The 27,577-nt window shown below is 42.3% G+C and overlaps 1 protein-coding gene across 6 annotated transcripts in view; it reads left to right on the top strand.

The window, feature by feature from the left end:
• PRKN (parkin RBR E3 ubiquitin protein ligase) overlaps positions 1–27,577 on the top strand; it is a 1,277,841-nt gene that overhangs the window by 1,066,203 nt on the left and 184,061 nt on the right. For all 6 annotated transcript variants that reach the window (XM_038394015.2, XM_043511264.1, XM_043511262.1 and 3 more), the window contains one exon: positions 9,076–9,137. In XM_038394015.2, coding sequence (XP_038249943.1) covers positions 9,076–9,137 — 62 coding nt within the window. The remainder of the gene's footprint in view (positions 1–9,075; positions 9,138–27,577) is intronic.

Raw genomic sequence — 27,577 nt, 5'->3', positions numbered from 1 at the left:
TTGCATCTCTGATGACAGATTTCATTGGTGCATTTTCAGTTTAGAACCCAGTCTTGCAATCAGATTCTCAGTGTTGCCAGCTCTCATCAGTCATGGTATATAGTGTTTTTCTTACAGCCTCAGCTGCTAGATTTAGCAGACTGCACAAGAATCTCAGCTTTCATTTAAAATAAAGTCAGTTTCTAACCCTCATGGTTCCTGATAAGTGTGAAAATGTGAAGCAAGTGCACCTTAACAGCTCAGAAACCAGAAGACAAACCAAAAGAACCCTATTTTTGAAAAATTCTCATGATTTTTAAGCCAATCTTATGAGGGTATTTTTTGCCTTAATGCGTGATTTTTTAACATTTGTGGTTAACAATACTGGATCCTCATGGATGATTCTTATCCCTACATGGAAATCTACTGACTTCAATAACTTATGCAGATTGCAGGCTTGAGCCTAAATTGTAAATTGTTTGTAGCTGGAATTTTGGTCAGTTTATTTGCCTTAAAAAGACATATTATATAAATATTATCTATATAAGTACAGGATGAGTCTATGAATTCAAGCAGTTTGAAGTCTGGCTACATTATGATATTGCATTACATAAGCAGCATTTGAAACAGGGGTGGGCAAACTTTTTGGCACATTGGGGTTGCAAAACTGTATGGAGGGCTGGGTACAGAAGTCTGTGCCTCCCCAAACAGCCTGGCCCCCACCCTATCCACCCCCTCCCACTTCCTGCCCCCTGACTGCCCCCCTCAGAACCTCAGACCATCCAACCCCCCCTTGCTCCTTGTCCCCTGACTTCCCCCTCCTGGGACCCCCCCACCTCTAACCACCCCCCTGGGACCCTACCCCCTATCCAATCCCCCCTTCTCCCTGTCCCCTGACTGCCCCAACTCCTATCCACACCCTCACCCCCTGATAGGCCCCCGGGACTCCCCCCATCCAACCCCCCCCCGCTCCTTGTCCCCTGACCACCCCCACCAGAATCTCCACCTCATCCAACCGCCCCTTGCTCCCTATCCCCTGACTGCCTCCCGAGGCCCCCTGCCCCTTATCCAACCCCCATGCCCCCACTCTCCGCCCCCCTTATCGTGCCGCTCAAAGCAGCAGGAGCTCGTAACCCCGCCGCCCGGCCGGAGCCAACCACCTTGCCGCCCAGCAGGAGCCAACCGCCCCGGTGCCTGGCAGGAGCGGCAGGCCAGAGTGCTAGCTGGGCAGCAAGATGAAGCTGCGGGGGAGGGGGATAGCAGGGGAGGGGCCGGGGGCTAGCCTCCTCGGCCAGGAGCTCAGGGGCTGGGCAGGACAGTCCCACAGGCCGGATGTGACACATGGGCCGTAGTTTGCCCACCTCTGATTTAAAAAGTGATATTCAAGATTTTCCAAATGAAAACTATTGTTTATTAAGATTTGAAAACTATTATAATGACCTACTTTGTGTGGGCTTCCTGCAAATAAATTTTAGACCTCTCAACATAGGCAATATTTTAAAGATAGGCTTTTACACTTAATGACTAAATATTACATGTCAATTACCTGTCACTAGATAGTTTTCATCACTCCTGTTTCTGTTTTCATAAAGTATGATATTTATTCCATAAAATGGGCTTTCCAATTTCCCTAACTTCCCCTTTGTTCATATTAGTACAAATATTGTGACTGAGAAAAGCTCTTTTGAAACATTAAACATTTAATTAACACCAGTACAATGAAGTCACTAAATCCTTTGACATCACTGTCTGCTCCCATAAGAGTGATTCAAAAGCTCTTTTGAAACATCAAATATTTAATTAACACCAGTACAATGAAGTCACTAAATCCTTTGCCATCACTGTCTGCTCCCATAAGAGTGATATCACAGACTCAGGCTTCTTCTTCACTGGAAATGACACAAGCAGGATAAAGGTCTTATTTTATATCAGTATTCTAATTAGTTGAATAGTTTGGAAGAGAACTAGGAAAATGACATGACAAATGAATGGACATTTATTACAGCTTCATGTTATCCTTCCTTTCAGACATTTATAATTCTCCCCCCCCAAAAAAGTCACATTTTTCATGTTTGTACTCTGCCCAAATATGATTTATTTTTATTTAGAACATTAGAAAACAATCCATTCCACTGTTAGTTACCAAGCATAAAATTGTTTTTGGCAATTTTAATACATTTAGAACATTGTATATTTGCAAGCTTGTTATGTAGAGACCTGGAATCTTAAAACTTTACCTGCCAGGAAGCTTTGCTCTGTGGGAAGAATTCCTTTGAATAACATTGATTTCCTATATTCTCCTCCTGCCAGGGAAGTTGGAATTTTAAGGCTCCAGGACTTGAGCTCTCAAAGAAAAGCATGTGCTTTCTAAAGTTCAGAAATGTTGCTTCAGAAATAAACTAAAAGCAAGTGCAAATAATATTTGCTGTGCATAAGAGTTCAATCCTGCAAGATGCCAAGTGCTCTTGGCTATTCAGCTGCTTAAAGTTAAGTGTATGTTTCAATTATGTGCACTGCATTAATGTGGTGCTTTGCTCTTAATATTTTAAATAATATTTACATTTATGGATACTCAGTTACTCTTTAAGTAGTGGATAATCATTTAAAAACTAATTTAATTTATATTTTTGCCAGCTTATGTAATATCTAAGTTAAAAGAATTGATTTGAATTTTCCACTGCTGTTTACAAGGGGATTATATGAAGCAATAATTTTAAATAAGAATAAAAAACAGAGGCTAATTCTGTCAACCTGTCAGAGAAAAGGTAAAGATATGGGCAATTAAATTGGTAATAGTTGGAATCATGCTTTAATAGCAAATGTAACTGAAACTGTGTATTGTTCGCAGCAATGCAAATCAGAGGATTCATGATGCTTGTCATTTAAATTGGATTTTTTAAATTTTGCTTGTTTGGTCGTCTCTTGGAGATATCTCCTCTTATGTGATCTAAATGAAAGTATTTTTATAAAGTGAATGCCGCAATGAAGTGAGATAGCAGTTCTGACAGTGTAAATTCCTGTATCTTAAAATGTACCTTTCACTCACAAATTACCTACATATTAGTTTGAATGAAATAATGTGCAATTACCCACATATTAGTTTGAATGAAATAATGACATGAAGCGAGAATGAAGTAACTTTGAAAATTACTGAAACAAATAAATTGGGATGTTATGGAATTGCAATAGAAACAAAGAATTATTTTTAGTCAATTTTTAAAGCATTTTTTAAAAAGATGCATTGAAGTCATCTGTTCAGATGCTGGTTTTCTGTTCACTCAGATGTTAGTCCTGATTCTTCATGCTATCACACCAGGTTTATGACAGTGTAACTCCTTTGAAGTCAACAGAGTCACCACAGAGTAAAAATGGCATAACAGAGTAGAGAATTAGGCCAACTGTGTACTCATTGGATCCTATCCTGCTTCAGCAGTAGGCAAAAATCTGCAAGGTCATGGCAGCAAAACGAAGTATAAAAAGGCCTCCATCATATAGACCTGAATTTAGTTGGAAGAAGGAACTAGTAAACATTTTCAGTGTTGTTTTACCAGCTTTCAGATGAAATCACCCCAGTGTTTTGGCTTCTGATGAAAGGCATTTGTTCAGTGCTTTTGCCTTATTTCCTTTGATCACACCTAGGTTTTTATATTTTTGGTGTATCTGTGTGGTCATTTCATCTATGTCTGTGGTTCATTTTTCAAGTCATAGTTAAGTGAGAAGGAAGAAGGGGAGAATAGAAAGTTACTCTAATTGATGAGACTACACAGTGCATTAGGGATTCTGTACTACAGAGGGCAGAAAAAATAATCCTCAAAGCATTCCACACAAAATAGCAGAAATCTGCAAAGGGCAGATTATTTATGCCATGTGCTACTGCCAGGAGCACATCAGAGAGATAGAAATAATATTGATTTCCCGCCTAAGCTTTGGTGTTCCCCGTTTGCCAGTGAACCCCATGGATACCACACTTGTCCTGTGATAATTGATGAGAAATTAAAAGGAAAATGTTTGAAGACTCTTGTGGTTGTAATGCTCTTCAGTAGAATATATTTTTCAAAAACCCTTTCCTTTTGGTTTACAGTCTGGTTACAGTCTTCTTTACAAGTCATAGTGCAAAAACTAATCATCCCCAAAAGTTTCTTCAGAACTATTGGCCATTATATAGAAATGGGCCACAGTACTGGAGCATGCTTTACTAATGTCCACTTAAAGAAAACAAGCAATTGAAGTGGACATCTGAAATAAAATAAAGACACCCAGAAACATCCCAAGAGAGCAAAATAGCTGTTTTTGAACTTGCTCTTTTTATTGTGTGCCATGTTACTTCCTTATTTCCATTTTTCTTAAAAACAAACAAACAAAAAAAACCCCTCCATTTGATTTGTTCACATGAGCAACATGAAGTTCTGATACATTGAAAGGACTTTTCACCAAGAAGTAGCTGTATTTGAATACAAAGATTTTCAATACAGTTGTCATTTCTGAGCTGCTGGCCACCATCTTGCTAAACAGTGCCATCTTTCTTTTGGTCTTACTGACACTGAGATTCATTTGACTGTAGAATCACCTTCCAAAAGTCTAATGAAAGCCTAGTTCCTGGAGACACGTGAAAACTGGACAGGCAAAAGTACTAGAAAATACAGAGTATGGAAAAGTTCTTCTCTGCTAGATGGATGCACTTGATGAATATTAATATTGATAAAAATAACTGTATAGCATCATACCTGGCTCTTGACAAACACAAACTAAGAAATTCTCCCTGACCCTAATGTGCTTACAGTCTCATAGAGACAAGACAAAGATGAGACAGAGAAACATAACTCATATATGGGAAAGAGTGTTCTCCTCACCTGTAATTTCCAAAGTAGGGTGGAGTTCTGGAAGAAGTGGGTTTCAGGAAGAGATGATTGAAGGATAAGAGAGAGAGGGTGTTTGGAGGACAGGAAGAGAGAAACATTAAGTGTGAAGCTGAGAGAGGATTGGGAGGAACACAGAGAGCAAATGGGAGGTGGGAAATATTTTAAAGATAACATTTGCCAAGAGTTACCTCGCAATAGTGTCCTACTTTGACTCTCAAACAGCACCGTGTGGTAAATGCAGCCTTTTCAGTGGGGATGACTATAGGAAAAAATAAGAACAGAGATTTAAATTTGGGAAAGCTTATGTGAAGCCTTGAAGGTGAGAAAGAGGAGCTTTACTTTTATGCAGTAAGGTTTTATTCAAAGCCAGTGAAGTCAATGTGAGTCTCCATTGACTTTAATGGGCCATGAATCAGGTACTGATTCAAGAAGGTGGTGCTGGTGTTGGAGTAACTGATGTGTTAGTGTAAGCGGGGGAACAGTCCCACTATTGTGGGTAACTTTCCTGGCTTCTGCACTACCCCGGTGAAGTGGGCTAGCAAAAGGATCAGAGTCCTCGCTCCCACTTCCTTTACCCAGTGGCCTCCCTGCCCTTGAGTACTCCCCTTCCACTTTCCTGTCTGGCAGAGTCCTTGTAACCCCAACAAGGCTGGGCCCAGGATTCCTGGGGGGCTCGACCCCCAACCCTGCTGTGGTCACCTAGGACATGGGCTAGGGTATCTCCACTCTGGGGTACTCTCTCTACACTGGGCATTTCTCTCACCCACTTACCATTACATACAAATTAAAGCAAATGCAAGTTATTTAATCAACAATTAATTTTAAAAAGAATAAGGAAAAATGGGAAAGGTTAAAGGAAACACATCAACCCGCTCTGTGGCAGGGAACATCACAAACAGTGTCTCTGGAATGTCAGGGCAGTTCACAGTCTGCTCCTTGTAAGTGCCAGGCCTTCTTCTCAGGCCTCACTGTGCTGCAGGGATGCTGTGGGTCGGACACTTGCTCTGGTGGTGGCCACACGCTCTCAGAGGTAGGACCCTTCTTCCCAGTGTCGCCCCCGACCTGTAGGGTTATGATCCAAGCCTGGCCTGCAGAGCCTCTTCTCTGAGGCATCTCCCTGTGCTGGGCCCACTGCCCAGGGTCCCTCTCTGTCTCCCCAACTGCTCAACGCACCCAGCTCTAGACTGTTCCAGCCCCAGCTGCACCACTCTGTCTCTGCACTGCTGCTGCTGCTGCTGCTGCTGCTCTGCCTCCAGCTCCCTGGGCTGCTTCTTTGGCCCCTCTGGCTCTGGTTGCTGCAGCTCTGCTCCCAGGGCAGGTCTGCTCTGCAGGCTGCTTCTATGACTCTGCTCCCAGCACTGACCTGCTTCCTGGGCTGCTTTTCTGGCCCCTCTGGCTCTGGTTGCTGAAGCTCTCCTCCCAGGGCAAGTCTGCTCTCTCTGGGCTGTGCCTGTGGCTTTGGGGCTGCAGCTCTGCTCCCAGGACAGGGTCTGCTCTCTCTGGGCTGCTTTTCTGGTCCCTCTGGATCTAGCACAGCTCAGCTCCCCAGCTCAGTATGAGCCCCTGCTTTCTCCTTAGCTCAGCTCCACTCTGTCTGACCCAGGCAAATCCAGCTCACATGGAGGACAGGACCACCCTGGCCTCCTGACTCTCTGATTAGCCTGCCCATCCTGTCATTCAGGCTGACCTGGAGCATTGGCCTCTCCCCATTGTTCCTGGGGACTATCAGTCTCAGGGTCCTGGTTTCCCATAGACCCTTCCCCTTTTAGTACTGGGAGCTAGCCAACCAGAACACCCCCACTGAATGTTAGTAAGGGGGCAACAGTCCCCTTACATTAGCATTTTGAATAAATTGGAGGGTGCAGAGTTAAAAACCAGTGAGACTAGAGAGAAGAAAGTCATGATCATCAAGGTGAGAGATGAACAAGGCAAGGACATGTGTTTCTGCATTGGAAATAGTAAGTAAGGGCTGACTAATTAGTATATTAAGGAGTAAGAAGCTAAATGAAGTAGGTACAGACAGAGTATGGGAAAAATAGAGAGAGAGATGTCAAAGATAATGCTAGGGTTGCAAGCCCAGCAAATGGGAAGGATGAAATGAAAATGAAAGGGTTATAAACACAGTTGAATTAAAATTCCCCTTTAAATTCAGTCAAGGTTATTTGTAGCATTGTGGGAATAACTGATTTTTCAGTTTGCTGGCTGTTTTGAAAAATGGGCAAAAGAATAATTTTGGGTCAACCCCAAGTGATTTTTTTGAAATTTTGGTGACTCTAAAAGTTGGGTAGAACAATTCATTTTGGATTGAATGAAACGTTTTGTTCAACCTGAAACCTGATTTCAAATTTTTTTTTTCAAAACATAACATTTAAACATTTTGTTCAGAAAATGACAAAACAAATTGTTGTGACTTTCATAAAAATGCCTTTTTTAAACTGAAACAATTTGGCAAAATTGATATAAATTAATGAAATGTTTTGGGCAGCCCAAATCTTCATTTGTTGCTGAAAAAATGTTTTGGCGGATAATTTTTGCCCAGCTGTAATTGTATGTGCACAAACCTGTATGTGCATGGGGAGGAGGTAGACAAGAAAAAAGGTTTAAGATATGAATTATTTTTAATAAAGGGGAAGAAACAATAGGACTTGACAAGAAATTTGATACAAGTGAAGAATTATGATTGTTGCTATATGTTACAAATGCTGCTGGATATTTGTTGCTATGAAGCTCCAGTACTGACAGAGATCCTGAAAACCATCTTCAACATTATCTGTACCCCACTAATGCTAGTCAGTGAGGATGAGATTGTAACTTTTGGTAGCTGCACTGGCACTGGGGCAGGAACAAAAAATTTTAATTCCTTCCTTGCCATGGGAGAGGAGTAAATTTCTTAACCCCTTTCCATGGAGCTGCTTCCTTCCCCCTTCAGCTCAGGAATCAGGGCCTGTAGTAAACTAGTCTCCAGGCAACCTAATAAGCACAGTGGGCCTACAGCAGGCTGCCTGATTAGCCATTCCACCTGATTGGCTGGAAAGGCCAGGAGACTGGCTCTTAAGCCAGCAACAGCAGCAGCTGCTTGCTGGCTGTTCAGCACTCATATTAGCCACTGTGACTAGTCCAGTGTTGCCTTGTTCCTGCTGCTTCTGCCTTGCCTGAGCCCTATCCCTGCCTGAGCCCCCATTTTGCCTGTTACTCTGCTTGCTCCAGGTGATGCTGGCTCTGACCCTTGGCTCTGCACTCTGGTTCCTGCCTCCGGCTTTGTCTCTGGGATCCAGTTCCTGACTTCCAGTTTGACTCTTACCTCTGGCTTCTGACTATTCCCTCCGGCTCTCACCCTGGTTTCTGACACCTGCTCCACCCACTAGGGTGTCCACTGTCTATCCACATCCCAGTCACCTGACACCCCTCATTTATGTGTCCAGTCAGATACCCTGGTTGTGAGCAGAGGAGCATTTCTGCTCTCTGATCTTTTTTGTCCAGACTCTGGACTTCAGAACCCTACAACAAGGAGTATCGGGGCATGACCTCTGTTCTCCCCACTGTGGATGGAGTCACAGTCTGAGCAAGAGAGTGGGGGTGAGGTGAGAGCTTATTTCTTTTTCCCTGTGCTAATGTGTAAGCACTATGACAGTCTAGCTCTAATCAAAAGCCTGGTAAACCTCTCTTCCTCCTGTATTTGGTTTGTGTTTTACACCAAGGAGCGATAGTTACATGTGCTAAGTGGATTATACTGGAGATGGCCAAAAAGTATAGTGGTATCTGGGGCCTGCAAAATCTGTGGAATCCTGCAGGGACTCAAGGAAAGTTTGAGTTATGCTTAGAAATGGGCCCAGGCCATTATTTGGATCTGAATTGAATTGTGTTCAGTTCCAGGCTTTTGATGTGAATCCCTTAATTACAATATGTTGACTCCTATACTTAGGGGCTGGCAGTATTTTCATCTCTCTCTCTTTCTTGTTTATAGCCCTTTAGGAAAAGCGCTAAGATATACAGAACATGACCTTTCAAAGCATTCCTGTGTGTTCTGAAATGTGGTAGGATTTGTTTTGGTAGCTGGTTTTCAGTATTCAGATGCCTATAGAACTGTAGCTTATCTTTCTAATCTGTTTCATGTAATCTTTTTTTGTCTAATGTGATCTGTGTATCCAGTCCTCGCTGCATCTACGCATGGTATACTGTGGCCCAAAAAATACGAACAGTGAATTCTAAAATGCATTTCTTTGTTTCTTTTCAACAGCTGGCTGTCCAGACTCCTTGATTAAAGAGCTTCATCATTTCCGAATTCTGGGAGAAGAACAGGTGAGTTAACATCTCAAAGGCAGCATCATAGCGTCATGAAAGATAGACGCTAATGAGACAGTTTCTTTTCTCTCCAGGGAAGCAGAGTATGTCTCATGGCCCCCAGTGCCTTGAAATGGGGAAGAAAAACACACAGGAGATGTGTGTGAGAATATTTTTTTAATCTATCCATCAGCCTTGACAGGTTATTAATTGGTACATCTGCTATCTGCCACAGCTTTTCAACTCAGGATTCCAGCAGTAAACAGTCTCTGTAAAGTGGCAGATAGGCAAACAAGAAAATACAAGGATGAAGTCTACCTAAGGGATTGATATTTAAAGCTATCTTTGATATTATCTATATCTTTTTCTGGTCCAGAACTTTTCTTTATTTTTAAAAGCCTATTACTCAAAACTATAACATTTTGAATGTGTACACCATTTTCTATATGAGACCCTCAAAGCACTTCATAAATATTAAACAAACTAAGCCTCACAACACCCAGCGGGCTGCGCTTCATGGCAGGGGAGCTGATCACCTTATCAGCTCCTCCGCTAAGAAGCACAGCCCCTGCTGGCTCCACTCTGTGCATGCCCCAAACTTGTAGTTTGGGGGGGACAATGTGGCCATCTTCCCCTAAACTACATTCATTTTTAAGAGTGGGGGAGCATGATCCCCCAACCTCCCCAGTTCCAACGCCCCTGGCTGGACCCCAGTCAGACCTCCTTGGGAAGCCACAGTGAAGTGAAGAGGGACTGTAAGCCTATGCTTTCAGTCTGGATGGTGAGAGACATGGGTCTGCACCCGAGAGAGGTGACAGCTGGGAACTGGAAACCTTAAGATGGTGCCCTACAGGAAGACTGTGTTTGTGTGTAGGATACAGTTAACCCTGAAATTGTGACACACCTAAGTACAGAGATTACGGTAGTTATGTTATCTACTTACAAAAGCAAAATTGTAACAAGTCTAATGATGACTTTTGTGACACTGCCTGGAACTAGTGTGCATGCTTAAAATTGACAGTTGGGAAGCAACTAATGAGAGAAAGTCTTGGGTCTGAAAAAAAAACGAAGAAAATGAAAATACATCTAAATTAGGAAAACAGGTTCTACAAAAGCCAAGGGGAAGAAAGGAAAGACTCAGGGAATTTTCTTACCTACATGACCAGACAGCACATATTTTACTTTTTTCAGTCTTAAAAAATGTGTCTGTCATATGCTCTATTCATGTGTACAATAGAAAACCATACTGCTTCCAACTTGCCCATTGGGACTAACAGTTTCTACCCCTCCCCCTCTCAAAAGCCTAAGGAGGTGTTGTAGCAACCAGGCAAGGTACTAATGAACTTCAACAGGACTTTAAAAATAAAGTGCAAACCTCTTTACCAAGCTGCTGCTGCACCCTAGGTAGCTCTTACTCAGCCTCCTCAACTTTCCTCCCTCCTGTTTCCTGTCCTTTCAGACTACCAACAGCCAGTGCTCCCAATTCTAATAATTACAAGCAGCATCTAAACACCACATTCCCTCCTCTCTTAAGAAACTCTCCCAATTAAAGTAAACATTAATATGAAACAAGACACTATACTGTTGGCAGAAATATTACACTGAAAACACCGTAGATAATACATAACATAGTCTCTAGTCCAGACAGGTGGTCGTCTGGGTCTGACAGGCTGCCTCTCAAGCCCCGGTTCCAGTGCAATGTCTTGTTGTGTTGATACTACGGTGAAGTCATCCAATGCAGACTGGGTGTTGGCATAATCTCCTCTTGGTGCATAGGCAGGTGCAAGATAAGAAGCATTCCATACCTGCCCATCAGAAAGTCGATAGGTGTAAGGTCCCTACTTCGCTATGATTTTAAGAGGAGCTGTGAATTTATGGTCCCCTTTTCGTAAAATTCCAGGTTTTCATATTCTAACAAAGGAACCACACTCAAACTTTGGTTCCTTAGCACCCCGCCGTTTGTCTGTGAAAGCCTTATACTTTCCTTGGTTCTGTTCAACTGTTTTTCTCACATCATCCTCAGTTGGGGCATCAGGTCGTGCCTTTAACAGTCCAGCAATGTCCAGTTTAGTATTCATCTGTTTCCCATGCAGTAACTCTGCGGGCAGTCTTTGCATTGTGGCATGTTGTGTAGTCTGGTATGCTTGCAAGAAATCAGTAGTGAAGGTTATCCACAGTCGCCCTTCCGCTTTAGCCGTTTGTAAACTCTCTTTCAAACTTCTGTTAAACCGTTTGATTTCCCCATTGGCTTGAGGGTAATATAGGGATGACCTTCTGTGTAAAATGTTTCTCTCTGCTAGAAAAGTTTCAAACTCCAGGGAAGTAAATTGACTACCATTATCTGAAACCAGTTCTTTGGGGTTACTTTCCCTGCTAAAAACTGAAGAGAAGAACTTAATTACTGTAGCAGAAGAGATTTGCGATGTAAACGCTACCTCAGGCCATTTACTGAAATGGTCTATTAAAGTGATGGCAAAACAGCAGTCACTTGGAGCAGTATCAAAGGGACCTACAATGTCAATCGCCAATTTTTTCCCATCCAGATTCAGAAAGAGGAACAGGCTGTAATGGAGGGGTACATGTCACTGCTGTCTTATCATGCAATTTGCAAGTGACACAGGATTTTAGTTCAGCCTGTGAAATTGTATGCCCCAGAAAGGAGAGTTCAGTTTGTCTAAATTTGCATTTGGACCTATTGAGCTTGAGGCCTGCTTTGCTGATGCAGTTTAGTACAGACTGCAGGTTATTGTCATGCTCCTCAGAAGTATTTCCAAACATGATAATATCATCCAGATAGCACTGAACTTTATGTTGATTCTTCAGAATCAATGACCTCATCTTTTGGAAGACACTTGGGGCAGATGTGAGACCGTATGAAACATGTTTAAAATGGAATAGTCCCTTGTGTAATAAATGCTGTGAGGTCTCTATCTTCTATGATGCTATCTTCGTGCATCATAACCTGGTAGTATGCGCTCTGCAAATCAAGAGTAGAAAACATCTTTACTCCATGGAGTTCTGCAAATACTACTTCTATGTGAGGAAGAAGATGGCTGTCAATCGCAATAGCTTTATTTGGCTCCCTTAAGTCCACACAAAGGCGAATGCCTCCACCCTTCTTCTGCATCACTACTATAGGTGAAACCAATTCTGAGGAGTCAATCTCTTCAATAATGTCCTTTTGAACAAGTTTTCTCAGTTCCTTTGAAACAGCTTCCCTGACTGAAAAGGGTAAGCGCCGTAACTTCTGTCATACAGGCATCACATTATCCTGCATTTTAACTTTATGCAGAAACCCATAAGCACAGCCGAGTTTCTCCTCAACCTGGTGTTGGGTCCTAGCTGAAACTGGTGTGTGTACCGCAAGAGTGCTTTGCTGAGGAAGATTAATTCGTCCATTAACTACCCTGAGATTTAAAGCCGCCAATAAATCTCTGCCAAGGATAGGAGTGCCTTTGTGGACAACGTATAACTCTGCAGTTACACAGCAATCCCCAAAAGTAACTATTGCTGGCAGGCAGCCATGTACTGGAATATGGTTTTTCAAATAGCACACCAAGTGAAGTTTGGGTTCAGTAAAAGGCACATCTTTAAAGTAATGCAAATAGATGGAATCAGGTAGCATAGATACTGCTGAGCCAGTGTCCAACATTAGCTGAATGGACTGTGGATTACCTGAGGGTATGGCAGAAACCTTTACAGTGCACTTTATTTGTTCTGGAATATGTGCAGTAGTGATTTTGTCCATGCTCAGCACAGTAACATCTGGTATTGTAATTGCATGCACCTGTTGATTGAACTGGCTGCTGCGACATACTTTAGCAAAATGCCCAATCTTTTTGCAATGATTGCACTGAGCTACTTTTGCTGGACATCCTGTGTAGCTTGCAAGGTGTTGTGGGGATCCACAGTGAAAGCATGCTTTTACTGTATTTTGAATTTGCTGATTCAGTGAATTTGCTGATTTCCATTAGTTTTCCTCTTGGAGTCCTTTGTCTGCAGCGATAGTGAACTCTGCAAAGGAGTCACAGCCTGGACTGTGCCTCCTATATCCATACTCATTATTCTGGCTTCAGCTGTAGCTGACTCAATCTGAGTAGCAATGGTTATTGCTTTTTCTAGTGTAAGTTGTGGTTCTAGAAGTAAGCGTTTTCTTACATGAAGCATGGTTGTTTTCTCAATGAGCTGGTCTCTAATCATCTCATCTGCCATATTCCCAAAGTCATAAGTTACAATCAGACTCCTCAGGGAAGCAATATACTGCATTATAGTTTCCCCTGTTTTCTGCTCACGCTGGTGAAATCTGTAGCGATTATCTACTACATTCACTTTTGGCACAAAAAAGTTCTTTAATGCAGTGAGTGCAGTCTCATATTTATCATCTGCAAGGGGAAAAGTGTAAAATATATGCTGCCCTTCTGCTCCAAGGCAGTGGATTAGCAAAGCACGCTTTTTTACTTCATAAATCTCTGTAGCACTGATTGCAAGCGGATAAGTCTCAAACATATGGATCCAGGCACTAAAAGCAATTGGAGGCTCACCTGGACTTTGCAGAAAGGGTGCAGGTGGCTTCAGAGGCTGAAGATCCCATCCTCATCGCCAAAATGTTCTCACAACCAGGCAAGGTTCTAACAAACTTCAATAGGCCTTTATTCTTAAAGTGGAAACCTCTTTATCGAGCTGCTGCTGCATCCTCAGTAGCTCTCACTCAGCCTCCTCAACTCCCCCACCCTTCCTGTTTCCTGTCCTTTCAGACTCCCAACAGTCAGTGCTCCCAGTTCTAATAATTACAAGCAGCATCTAAACACCACAGGAGGATAGCTGCACCTTGCAATATGATTAGTCTAGATCGGTTTTTAATGTCTCAATCATTGTCGTATCAGAGCTCACAGAAATTCAAATAAAGCAAATGTGAAATTCTTTCTCTCTCTCTCTAACACTGTATTGTCCTCTCCTCTGTCTGGGGCTTGATCCTGTGAGGTGCTGAACATGCTGACCACCTACTGAAGCCAATAGAAGATGAGGATGCTTGGCACCTGGCAGGACAAACTGTTGGAGAACATACTGATTGTGTGTGCTGGGTTTCTTTATCTAAACATGAACAGTGAGGGAAAACTAGTGCAAATAAATTTTTTTACGTTTAATTTGGGAGTTGGTAAGTTCTGTGGTCATGCTGGTATCTGGTGAAAAGGAGTTCCATAGCAATGGGCCACCCACCAGAATACTTAGTGGTTGTAGAGAGGAGTTGAACCTCAATTACGTGAACTCCAGAGTTCCTGATAAGTGTAGCTATCGTGATAGGCATTGTGCGAAAAGCCTATATTCTTAATAACCTCAACCTGGTGAAAGGTAGCAAGTTTAGCTTGACTTTTATAAAACTTTATAAAATTAAGCAAAAGTAAGAGACAGAAACTGATACAACCTGGATTTGTTTAAACTGAAAGAACTGTTAAGGAGTCTTCAAGTTTCCTAATAAGGTTACAAAATTGCTTTAGCAACACACCAGGCCAGTGCAAGAAACCGAAAGAAGTGGCCATAATTTGGATCACCGGATAAGTGTTTTGATTGGAGACAGTTTTAATGGATGAGGTCTCAACTAGAGCTGGTCAGAACATGCTTTTTGTCTTTTCCACCTCCACCTTCCCCACATGCAGGAAATTGTGAGTTTTCAAGAAATAAAGTGAAATTTTTGCTTAAAAAAAAACAAAAAACTTTACCCAGAAAATCAAAATATTTGTTTTGAAATATTGAAATTTTCCATGGAGAGCAGACACTTTTAATGACAAATTTAGTTTAGTACAAAACCCAGGTTCCTGTTTAAAAAAGAGAAAGAGAAAGAAAGAAAATCCTAGTTTCAACAGACATTCTTTGAACAATATCATTCATTTTTTGCACATTGTTTTACTTGGTAACTTGTTCAGGACTGTGGGCTGAACAGTTTGAAGAGGCTAAGTTGCAGAAAAGGGATTAATTTTCACTGTCATAGCTATAATTGCTTGCTTGAAAGAAGTGTTGTGTCACCACACCAGAGCTAGTCTGTGTACATCCACCCTGTGCTAGAAATCATACTTCCCAGCTGTGGTGCAGGCACATCCTTAGACTGTAAGCCCTTTGGAGCAGGGATGCTCTTTTTATTCTGTGTTTGTACAGTGCTGAGCACAATGATATCCTCACCCATAGTCTGGGTTCCTAGGTGACACCGCAACACAAATAATAAATCTTAACAAAATAAGCCTCTTTCATCCAGATCATACCACTCGATCCATTGTCTACAGCCAAGCTCTACGATATAACCGCATTTGCTCCAACCCCTCAGACAGAGACAAACACCTATAAGATCTCTATCATGCGTTCCTACAACTACAATGCCCACCTGCTGAAGTGAAGAAACAGATTGACAGAGCCAGAAGAGTACCCAGAAGTCACTACTACAAGACAGGCCCAACAAAGAAAATAACAGAACGCCACTAGCCATCACCTTCAGCCCCCAACTAAAACCTCTCCAACGCTTCATCAAGGATCTACAACCTATCCTGAAGGACGACCCATCACTCTCACAGATCTTGGGAGACAGGCCAGTCCTTGCTTACAGACAGCCCCCCAATCTGAAGCAAATACTCACCAGCAACCACACACCACACAACAGAACCGCTAACCCAGGAACCTATCCTTGCAACAAAGCCTGTTGCCAACTCTGTCCACATATCTATTCAGGGGACACCATCATAGGGCCTAATCACATCAGCCACACTATCAGAGGCTCCTTCACCTGCGCATCTACCAATGTGATATATGCCATCATGTGCCAGCAATGCCCCTCTGCCATGTACATTGGCCAAACTGGACAGTCTCTATGTAAAAGAATGAATGGACACAAATCAGACGTCAAGAATTATAACATTCAAAAACCAGTTGGAGAACACTTCAATCTCTCTGGTCACTCAATCACAGACCTAAGAGTGGCTATCCTTCAACAAAAAAGCTTCAAAAACAGACTCCAACGAGAGACTGCTGAATTGGAATTAATTTGCAAACTGGATACAATTAACTTAGGCTTGAATAGAGACTGGGAATGGATGAGTCATTACACAAAGTAAAACTATTTCCCCATGGTATTTCTCCCCCCCACCCCGCCCCCCACTGTTCCTCTGATATTCTTGTTAACTGCTGGAATTAGCCTACCTTGCTTGTCACCATGAAAGGTTTTCCTCCTTTCCCCACCCCTGCTGCTGATGATGGCTTATCTTAAGTGATCACTCTCCTTACAGTGTGTATGATAAACCCATTGTTTCATGTTCTCTGTGTGTGTATATAAATCTCTCCTCTGTTTTTTCCACCAAATGCATCCGATGAAGTGAGCTGTAGCTCACGAAAGCTTATGCTCTAATAAATTTGTTAGTCTCTAAGGTGCCACAAGTACTCCTTTTCTTTTTACCTAATGCAGGCAGCCATCCAGATGCTCTCTACTTCTCCTGTCCCCATATAGAACCTCTCAGAGTGGGTAGAGGCCTACCTTAAGTATTGGTCCTGGTGCATTGTGCTGAGGGGTTTGACGGTGGGGTACAGGTGAGTAGTAGAGCTGCTGGGATTTGTGGCTTGACATTTTTATTTCTGATGGTCATCTCAGGATTATTACTTAGAAAACTTTCTAAGTTTCTGAAAGCATATGTGCTGGTCTGCCCAAGTCCTCTGTCCTGGTAAGTAACAAAATATTGGCCCACAGCATGAATGTTACTTAATTTAGTATATAATTTTTGAGATCTTTATTATTAAATGTTTGCATAAAACTAAGTTTTCAAGAAAAGTTAGTATTTGTCTCTCAGCTCAATCTCTCTCAGTAAAGTGTGAGATACTTTCATCCCTGCTGCTGCTGACAGCACAAACTGTCCTATGATGTAATTTTTTTTTTTTGTCTGTAGCAGCAAGGACTCAAACCTTGCAGAGAGAGGGAATCAGACTTTCCAGACTTCGTGGGGAGAGGGAATCGCAGGTTTACCGTTTCTTTAAGCTTTGTGACACTACAGATCATGGATTGTACCTCTAGGACACTTTCATGGGGTGTGGATGAGCACCTCTCTCACCACAGATGTCCTTCTCTGGCTGTACACATCACTTTAGAGCAAGTGCAGAGTTTGGTCCTCCAGCCATAAGTCTTAAGGAGTTGGCAACCCCCACCCCCACCCCAGGTGAAAAGCAGTCCAAAAATCTAAGGGGAAAACCATATTACGCTGCAGCCCACAAAATGTCTGGACTCACCCAACAGTTCCCCACAAGGTCAGGGTCATTATTCTCTGTGAAGGGGGTCTGGACCCCTAACCTGCTCAGTGCCCATAAGACCCAGCCTGAGCACCCTGGGATCTAAACAAAATGGTGAAACAAAGTAAAAAAAAGTCCCTTCACTTCTTCAAAGGGCCCACGCAGCAGTAGGGTTGCCAACTTGGTAATATTTAAAAACTGGACACTCCAGCAGGAGTGCTGAAACCTCCCCTGCTCCACCTCTTCCCCCCGAGGCCCTGCCCTGCCCTTTCCCCCGAGGCTCTGCCCCCATCCACTCCCCTTCTCCCCCCCCCCCCATCGCTCACTACTTTTCCCCTCCTACTCTCCTCCTCCCCGCTTGGGTCAGGAGAGACTTGCCTGTGGAGCTGGGTCTGGGAGCTGCAGCTGCCCGACACAGGTAGGAGGTGGCCCCAGCTAAGTAGGGGCTGGCGCAGGTGAGCACTAAGTGCCTTCCGTGCCCGCAGTAACCTGACTTTGGGTGATAGATCAGACACTGTAAGTTCCCCTTTTTGACTGTACTTCCTGGTCGAAACCAGGCACCTAGGTAGCAGAGGCTCTTTGGCTGTCTTCTTACTAAGGAGCCTTTGTGCTGTTGGGCTAGAGCAGTGCTCTTCACTATTTTTGAAGTGGGGGCCACTTTGGCAAAAAACCTTCAATGTGAGAGCCACATCAACCCAACACAGACAGTTGAACACTCCGAGTTCTTTCTTGGTTGATATGGTAATATTACCATTATTGGTAATATTGCTTGGGGGTGCAGGAGGGTGTATGGGGGGCTGGCTCTGGTAGGGGATTCAGGGCTGGGGCTTGGGGTGCAGGAAGGGGTGAGGGTTCAAGCTCTGGAAGGGAGTTTGGGTGCAGGAGGAGACTCCAGGCTGGGGCAGAGTGTTCGGCTCCAGGAGGGGGTATGAGGTGCTGGGAGGAGGCTGGGGCAGGGGCTTGAGGGTGCTGGAGGAGGTGGGGGGGCTGGATCTAGGAGGCTGCAGATTGGGTGGTGGAAGAGCTATTCAGAGCCTGCCCGTTGAAGGGGGCGGCACTTACTTTAGGTGGCCCTGGCCCTACGCTGCTCCTGGAAGGGGCCAATGCGCCCCTGCAGCCCCTGGGGGGGGCATGTGCTCTGCGCACTGCCCCTCTCTGCAGACACCGCCCCCACAACTCCCATTGGCCACAGTTCCTTGTTCCCGGCCAATGGGAGCTGTGGGGGTGGTGCTTGCAGGCAGGAGCAGTGCACAGAGACGTCTGCTCCCCCCTTTACTCCCCTGGGGCCACAGGGGTGTGCTGGCCACTTCCGGGAGTGGCATGGGGCCAGGGCAGGTATGGAGCCTGCCTTAGGTGGAGCCCCACTACAGTGGGAGAGCACGGTTGACAGGGAGCCACACTTAGGGTCCAGGGGAGCCATCACTGGCTCGTGGGCCTTGAAGTGAAGAACACTGGGCTAGAGAGCTCTAGATCTTGCTTTTGAGTGCCACTCTGCACTGGATTTGGATCCTCCTTTGCAAGGAGCTGACCCTCTCCAGATTTGACAGGCCTCATAGGTGCACTGGGTTAGGTCTGATTGTGCCCAGGGGAGCTGTTTAACCCATTCCTGCCTGGGATGGAAACCTGTCCCACCACACTGTATATTCATTTCACTGGTACATGCTGTGTTTTGTTGACTTTTTAACTTTACTACTATTAACTGGTTTATGAAACATTTTTTATTGAAATACAGAGTGTCGGTAAAGCAACACAAATGGGTGGCAACAGATTACTGCTCTGCCTCATCTGTCACGCTTTGAGAGGGTGCCTCATAGTCCTTACTAGTAAAATGTCCAATAGACCTGGGTGAAACTTTTACCTCTGAAATGCAGATTTGGGTCGGCCAAAACATTTCACAATTTCATATCTATTTTGGTTAATTGTTTTGGTCAAATTTTTTTTTAAATGTCAAAATGAGCTGTGTTGACATTTCTAAAAGGAAATATGTATTTGGGCTAGATTTGCAAGGGGGCTTGTATGCCATTCACAAAATGGAGGAGGCACAGATGGTACCGGTGGCCCCATTGTAGCCCAGTGGTTAAGGAATTCAGGATGTGGGAGACCAAGATTCAAATCCCTGCTCTGAATCAGGCAAAGTGGGGACTAACAGCTTTCTCACATAAGTATTATGGGGATGCCACTTTCTTTGGTTCCAAATTTCATTTACTTTTAATGTTTAAAAAAAGCAAGTAAAATGTCTGAGGCAACTGAAAAAGAAAATGTTTTGTTTTTTATCCTAAATTAAAATTATTTTCATTTTGTTTCCAGTTTGGCTAGTGAACCAAAAAATTGATACAGCTCTAGTCACCAAAGGCAATCTTCTTCAGAAACACTTGCAGGAGAAGGGACATCCTGGTGTTTTGGCTTTTCATTATCTATCTATCTTGTGGTTTCCTGGTGGTTTGGGTCTTCGTTGTGTAAGTTCTCCCAATGTACAAAGCTCTTGTTCTGTACAAATCAATAAACATAAAGAGAATATCCAGAACAGACTGCCTCAGCAGAGCCAAAATCTAAACTTTTGCATGTTACCACAATTGAAATTTTACCTGTTTGGGACTTTACCCGCCTGTCCCCCCCACCCCGTGAAGTTTGATTTCATTATTCATAATCCTTCATTTTTGCTTGGATAATGCCCTCTATCTAACCACTTCACTTCATAGGTACATGACAGATGCTGAGGATTGGGAGGAAAGATTTATTAGCTAAGGACCCGCTGAAAAATAAAACAATGTAAGAAAGTCAGTCTCCTACAGAGCAGCTATTTGTCCTGTGAGGCTGGCTTTCTCTGTGATTAAATGGAAATGAGTTCACGAGTAATGATATTACAAGCTACTTACAAAAATATGCTAAAGATGAAGCAAATGTAAATGTGGGCTCTGTCCAAATACTGTATAAGGCAAAGGCAGCAAAGAGTCCTGTGGCACTTTATACTCTGTTAGTCTATAAGGTGCCACAGGACTCTTTGCCACTTTTACAGAACCAGATTAACATGGCTACCCTTCTGATACTTGCAAGTAATTCAACAACAAGCTAGAGAAAAGAGAGGGTATGCTTCGATTCAGATCTAAACAGTACAGTATACAAACACAGCAAGATTACTGGCAATCTATATGGAACTGTTATGGATTCTTCCTAATGACTCTGAGAAACTTTCTTCTTCTTTTTTCCCCGAGTGATAAAAAACATGTTTAATTGTTTAAATGGAATATTATGATTCATGAATAAAATAGCTATATGTGAGGGGCAAAAGAGAAAACAAATAATGCAAGAGAAATCTGCTGCTGTACCTGAGTGCCCCCAACAGGACATAGCATAGAGAAAGCAGATGACAGGCTAGTGACAAGGAAAGAAGCTGCTCAGTAATGTATAGCTAGACCTCTCTGCTATATTGTCAATTCTGACAATGTTGCATAATGTATTGGCCAGTTTCTTGATATTTTGACAGTGGAGTGATCCATTTTAACAGATCTCTCATTAGCTGCTGTTGCTGCAACTCATTGCAGTCTTTTCTTTGGGAACATTTTGGATGTTGTATCCCTTGAATCAGAGTAAGCCTTCAGGGAGGCACTCCATTCTTCAGCAAAATTCCTTCGTGCATTAGCAGATTTTATGCAAAGGAACCTCCCCAGTGTTGGAATTTTGAGGAAGCACTGCCCCAGGATGGTGTGTATCTGAACAATCTTTTGCTGTGTGTGGTAGCTTTAACAGAACCCTGTTTATGTTATATGAGGTGTGACAGTAGTGCTGAGAGAATTCTGGGGTGTGTGTGTAACTAATCATAAAAATGTAGGACAGGAAGGGACCTTGTCAGGTCATCTAGTGCAGTCCCCTGCACCGAGGCAAGACTAAGTATTATCTAGACCATCCCTGACAGGTGTTTGTCTAAACTGTTCTTAAAAACCTCAAATGACGGAGATTTCACAACCTCCCTAGGTAACTTATTTTAGTGCTTAACTGCCCTGACAGTTAGGAAGTTTTACCTAACTAATCTCCCTTGCTGCACTTTACGCCCATTACTTCTTGTCCTGTTCTCAGTGGTTAAGGAGAACAATTTTTCACCCTCCTTTTTATAACTCTGAGGGATCTTGAGCTTCGAATGCAGGCCCATGTGTCCTTTGGCCACAACTGACACCCAGCAGCTCACCTGAGTAACCAGAGAAGGGAACCAGTGAAGTGCTGGCTTGCAGAGGGCCCCTACCCTGAAGCTCCTGATTGAGGGAAACATCCCACAACCCTGACTGGCTGAGGAGCTCTAGATAAACCAGGAAGCAACACAGGAAGTTGTCAGAGCAATTAGAGAAATCCCTGGCTGGCTGCTACAATGGACCCCTCCTGTTTATCTGGCTCCTGAGTCCTGCATTCCTGCCTGCCTATGGTTCCTGTCCTTATCCCAGACCCTCATCTGTTCCCAGTTCTTGCTTTCCTGACTTACTCCAGGTCCCTGCTCTGACGCCGTACTCTTGCTCTGGCTCTGATGCCTGGCCTGGAACCTAATCTGTCTCCAGCTCTGACCGCTAGGCTTGACCGCCCACACCCTGGTTATTGTAATAACAATCTTTTACATACTTAATGTAACATTCGTTCATATTTTAAAAGAAATTTGCTGAAAATGTGCTTGTGCTCCTTTCATACTATGTTTCCATCACATATAGTACTGAATGAGTTTGATGGTATGAATATTTGTGGAACCAGTGAATTTTAAGTGCACATTAAAGAATATTCACATGAAGTGAATTTTGAACTCATTATCACATTACATTCATCCAATCAGTGAACAGAAATACGTGTGATGAGTTTAAAGTAGTCAACAGTTTGGAGTTTGAATTTCAAATATACGATACTGCAACAAAGTAGTTGTAACTGTCTATGTACCAAGAATTACTCACATAAATTGTTAAGCAAATAATTTCAATTTAGAAATTTCAAATTGAAAAAATTGTCAGCTGCCCCTGGAAAATTCACAAATAGAGAAATAATATTCATTACATAAATTATTTGCTGTGGAGAATTTGCCTAGGTCTTTCCAATACCTAGGTAACCCTGAGTAAATTGTGGGCTGTTTTGTTAATATGGAGTTTCATCCTCAACTCTTTATCTTTTTCATGAATATAAGTCTCTTCCTATCTGTTGGCTACCTCATTGTCTTGTCCTCTCTCCCCTTCTCTTTTGCTTTGTTGACTCCATCCATTCCCTTGGCTTCAGCTACTATTTTTCTGCCAGTGACTTCTAAATCCATCTCTCAGCACCTGTCCTCTACTCATCTGTTCAGCCTCAGATCTCCATCTGACTCTCAACTCAATCATTGTGTATGCCACCACAGTCCCAAACTCACTCTATCTCTGAAACTGAGATATGTCTGCACTCCTGATCCCTCCCTACCACCTCTTACCTCTGTTCCCATTAACTATGTCATGAGCTTTAGTGTCCCAATGTCGTATCACCAATGACTTTTCTCTACTCCCACCAAATCCAGTCACCACCTCCTTTTATGAATATCTTCAAAACATGTTCTCTCCCCATGACTACACCTACAGCTAGAATTCTTTTCTGCACCTTGGCCTCTCCTGGATTACTCTAACCTTATCCTCTCTGCCTTCCCCAATACTCTCTTCTCCTTCCACACAATGTAAAAGTTCACTGTTAAAGTCATCTTGCTCTCTTCTGTCACTGAGAGGGCATCATCATATTTCTTAAATCCTTTCACTAGCTTTTCATCTCTAAACTGGAGGAAAAAATCCAATCTCCTGAACCTCACTGTCAAGGCCCTATGTGCCTCTCTTATCTGCTTTCATGTCCCACACCCCCTTCTCACCACCTATATTTTTCATAGTCTTTTCTTTTGCTTCTTTTATTTCCTTTTCTCAGCTTCATGCCTTCTTTCACGCTGTCCCATAAACTTAAAATAATCTCTCCTTTTTTTCTTCATCTTCCACCCTCTCCTTCAAATTTCTCCTTTGTAGCACTTTCCATCTACAAATCATCCTGCACAGGGCTTATCATTGGCTTCTTATCTAAAATATTCTCTTGTTTTAAGGGCCAGATTCACCTTGGTCTTTATGTTTTTGCAAAATTGCAGAGGGAGCCCAAGATGCCTTATCTCACATTTCATGGCCCTCAAGATCCAGGCAGAATTCCAGCCCAGGAACTCAGAGCACAGTTCCTTTCCTGCTCCCCATGCCTGCATGCATAATGTCCCAAAGGGAACAGAGAGGAGGTGGTACCATAGTTTCACCCTTCATGCACCAGCAAACAGTGGGTGGCTAATAGCACAGGGGATGTAGAGTGGCAGAGTGGTCTGTACAAATGAGGAAGAGCCAGGAACTCCTGAATGATAATCCATCCTCTCCCTTTGTGTGAATGTCAGTTACTCCCTCTCTTCCTGTTTATAATCATACTTGCATACCTGATAGATTTTTTTTAAAGTATTTATGTTAGCACTAGGTATCTTATATTTTTTGGATTGTGGTATCAAATAATTTCATTATTTACATTTTATATATATTATACATATGTGACAAAATTACCTGAAATGCTAAGTCCACCTATAGACTAGGAGCCTCCAAAATTAATTTTAAAATATACAGGTGATTATTTGATTTATGGGAATAATAAAAACAACCTGACTCTAGCAATTGGATTTTTTCCCTCTGAAACACCCTTACTTGGAGTTTTAAAAAGTAATTAAATTACCTTTTTAAATATTAGAAATTCTTGATTTGCACCTATCATTAAACTTTAGTCTAAATTCCCTGGGAGTCGTACCATCAAACAGATGGTTTTAGATGCGTAGAAAGAAAAAGAAATATACATAATTTTTAAAATACAGAATTACAGTATTGCTTATGCTATTTTAGAGAGCCCTGGCAAGTAAATAATGTTTTCATAACGTATTTCAGAATGGTTTTGTGCACCTAGCTATTAGAGGCTTGTTTAATCTCCAAATCTTAATGCAGCTGAGCAGATTCTGATACCCACTTACACCAGTTTTATACTCATGTCGATCAGGAGTAACTCTGTTAAAGCCACAGGATTTACACTAGTGTGAGAGTAAAACCAGGCCTAATATATGGTGGCTAGAAAATCAGGAACTGTTCAGAGCCCCAAGTGGATCCCATGAAGGAATGGGAAGTGGGAGGGGGAGGATATTATGATTGTCCAGCTTCCATCTATATGCCCCTCTCCATTAGGAGGTCCCTGCTAAATCTATAAGTGCCAAACTGTGCATACCTCAACATCAAGATGTGGTGGAAACTGCAGCTTAAGTTAGTCTTTTTCATAGATTTCTCTCTGGGAAGGAATGATCTGGACTTCATTTAGGTGCTAGATAACCACGCTGGATTTTAGAATTTCTCTGTTTAGCCTAAGAATAGATACAGTTCAGCATTGGCAGTGGCACTAGAAGCTTCTGTAGTCTGCTTTTCCAATGTAGTTCTACCCTGATCTGAAGGGACTACTTCAAGTATATAAAAGTCTTAGGTTCATTAAAACATTGCCTTCCCCCCTCCCCGACTGGCAACAAGCATGACATTTAATATCATTTCTGATCAGAGGTTTGGTTGGTTGGTATTTTACATAGACCTTTCATAGAGTTTAAGGCCAGAAGGGACCATCAAATTATCTAGTGTGACCTCCTGGGTTACACATACCATCGGATTTCACTTAAATACCCCATTACTGAGTCCAATGACTTCTGTTCGACAGAAGTATTTCAGACTCGGGAGATTCAACTGCTGTGTGCCATAGGCAGAGAATTGGAGAGACTGAGGTGCCACCAGTGCCTGAATTAAAGCTATCTATTCTTGTCTTAAAGTCTCCAAGCACTGGTGAGTTACACTGTTACAATGTGTAATTAAACTCACTGCTAGGAAATTGCATTTTATTTCAAGGTTGTATTTGTCTAACTTCAGCTAGTGAATCTTGTTATTAATCAAACTTGTTTCTCAGCAAGATTAGAAGCTACCTAATTCCAGTGAATATTGTTTACATGTGTAAGTACCTATACATGGTGATCAAATCACCTCTCAACCTTCTTTTTGATAAGCTGAATATGTTGAGCTCCTTAAGCTTCACATCCTGAGGCTTGTTTTCCAGCCCCTGGATCATTTTTGTGACCCTCCTTTGAACTCTCTCCCATATTTCCGCATCGTTCATGAAACATGAACACCAGTACAGGACATAGTATTCTAGCAGTGGTCTTACCAATACCGTGTATAGAGGCAAAATTACTTCCCTACTTCTGTTTGATATTCCCCTTCTTACATCCAGAAATTGCTTTAGCCCTTTTTGTCACAGCTTGGCAATGAGAGCTCAAATTCAGGTGGTTATCTTCATTGATCCCAGAGTCCTTCTCTGAGTCATTGCTTTCCATGACAGTCTCCCCCATTCTGTAGTTACAGACCTTCATTCTTTGTCTCAGATATATTATCTTGCATTTTGCTTTATTAAGATGCATTTTGTTGGATTGTGGCCATTTCACCAGGTGATTCAGATCAGACCTGTCCTCCTCATTATTTAGTTCTGCACCAATCTGTGTCCTCTGCAAACTTTAACACCAAAGAATATTATATAATCATCTAGATAATTGTTACAAATATTGAATATTGTTGGACCAAGAACCAGTCCCTCTGGAACCCTGCAAGAAATTGTCCTACTCGTTGATGTCTCCTCATTAACATTACATTTCGAGATTTGTCAGCAAGCCAGTTTTTAAACCATAGAATAATGTGTGTCAATTCCACATAATGCAAGCCTTTCACTCAAAATGTCATAGGGAATTAAGGCCTTGTTTAGACTAGAGGGTTACAGCAATGTAAGTTACGCAACTTAAGTTGAAGGAGTTTACATTGACTTAACACAGTTTCTACACTGCTCTGCGTTGTCGGGAGATGCTCTCCCATCGACATAGCTTCCATCTCTCATTAAGGTAGAGTACTGAAGTCAAGGGGCGAGCACCCTCCCATCGATTTATCACATCTTCACCAGACCTGCTGAATCAGTGCTGCTGCATCAATCGCAGCAGTGCCAATTTAGCCCATAGTGAAGACATGCTCTAAGTCAAATGCCTTAGAGAAATCAAGGTATACTCTATCACCACAGTTTCTTTATTTTTTTTAAATCAGACCTGTTATCTTGGTTTTGGGGGTTTTTTTGGTTGTTTGTTTTTTCTTTTTTTTTTAAAAGAAGACAACAGGTTTATTTGGTAAGACATAACCTTCCATGAAATTATGTTGACTGGCAAAAGTTCTATTTTTAGCCTTTAATTCTTTATGGATAGAGTCCCAAATTAACTTTCCATTATTTTATCCGGAATCAACATCAGGCTTACCTGGGTTATCCTTTAAACCCTTTTTAAATATTGGAACTACATTGGTAGGCCTCCAATCCTTTGGATTTAGCCCAGGTTTCCAAGATTTATTTAAAAAAATAACGATGCAGAGAGTTCCTCAGGTAGTTCTTTTAAAACTTTTACGTGGAAGTAATCCAGTCCTGTGGATGTGAAAATGTTTAATTTGAGCAGCTGCTGACTCACATCCTCCTTTATCACAGATGGTAAACTTCCTATTCTATCAACATCATCATATGGGATGGATGCTTTCTCCTGCTTCATTTCAAATATAGAAAAGAAATATCTATTGAACATTTTCTGCCTTTTCTGTAGCATTATTTACAATTTTACTATCCACATCTAGCAATGGACTTATACCTGACCTAGGGATTTTTGTTGTTTTGTTTCCTAATATGTTTTTAAAATGCCATCTTATTGTGTTTAATCTTACTGGCCATTGATATTTCATTGATTCCTTTAGCTTCCCTTGACACCTACATTTTTTAACTTGTAGCTTATATTCATTGCCCTTTTCCCCTGTTTTTTCTCCTTTTATATATTGATGTTTTATGTTTTAGCAGCGCTTCCAAATCTCCTTTTAACCAGTATGGCTTTTTGGCAAGCTTGCCTTCTTTTATGTCTGTGGAAATGTGGCTTTTTGGACATCCAGTTATGTCCTTGAACAATACACAGTTTTTGTAAACACCCACACTTTAAATTTTGATTCCCAGTCAGTTATGCTAACTATTGTTTTCAGCTTTGGTAAATTGGCCCTTTAAAGTTTCAAATATACTAAATGCCCAAAAACTTCAAATATCCTCGGCTTTGTGATTACTCG

The sequence above is a fragment of the Dermochelys coriacea genome, chromosome 3, assembly GCF_009764565.3.
Source record: "Dermochelys coriacea isolate rDerCor1 chromosome 3, rDerCor1.pri.v4, whole genome shotgun sequence".
Classification (NCBI taxonomy): Eukaryota; Metazoa; Chordata; order Testudines; family Dermochelyidae; genus Dermochelys; species Dermochelys coriacea.
The sequence above is the reverse complement of the archived record's forward strand: the minus strand, read 5'-3'. Positions and strand labels throughout refer to the sequence as shown.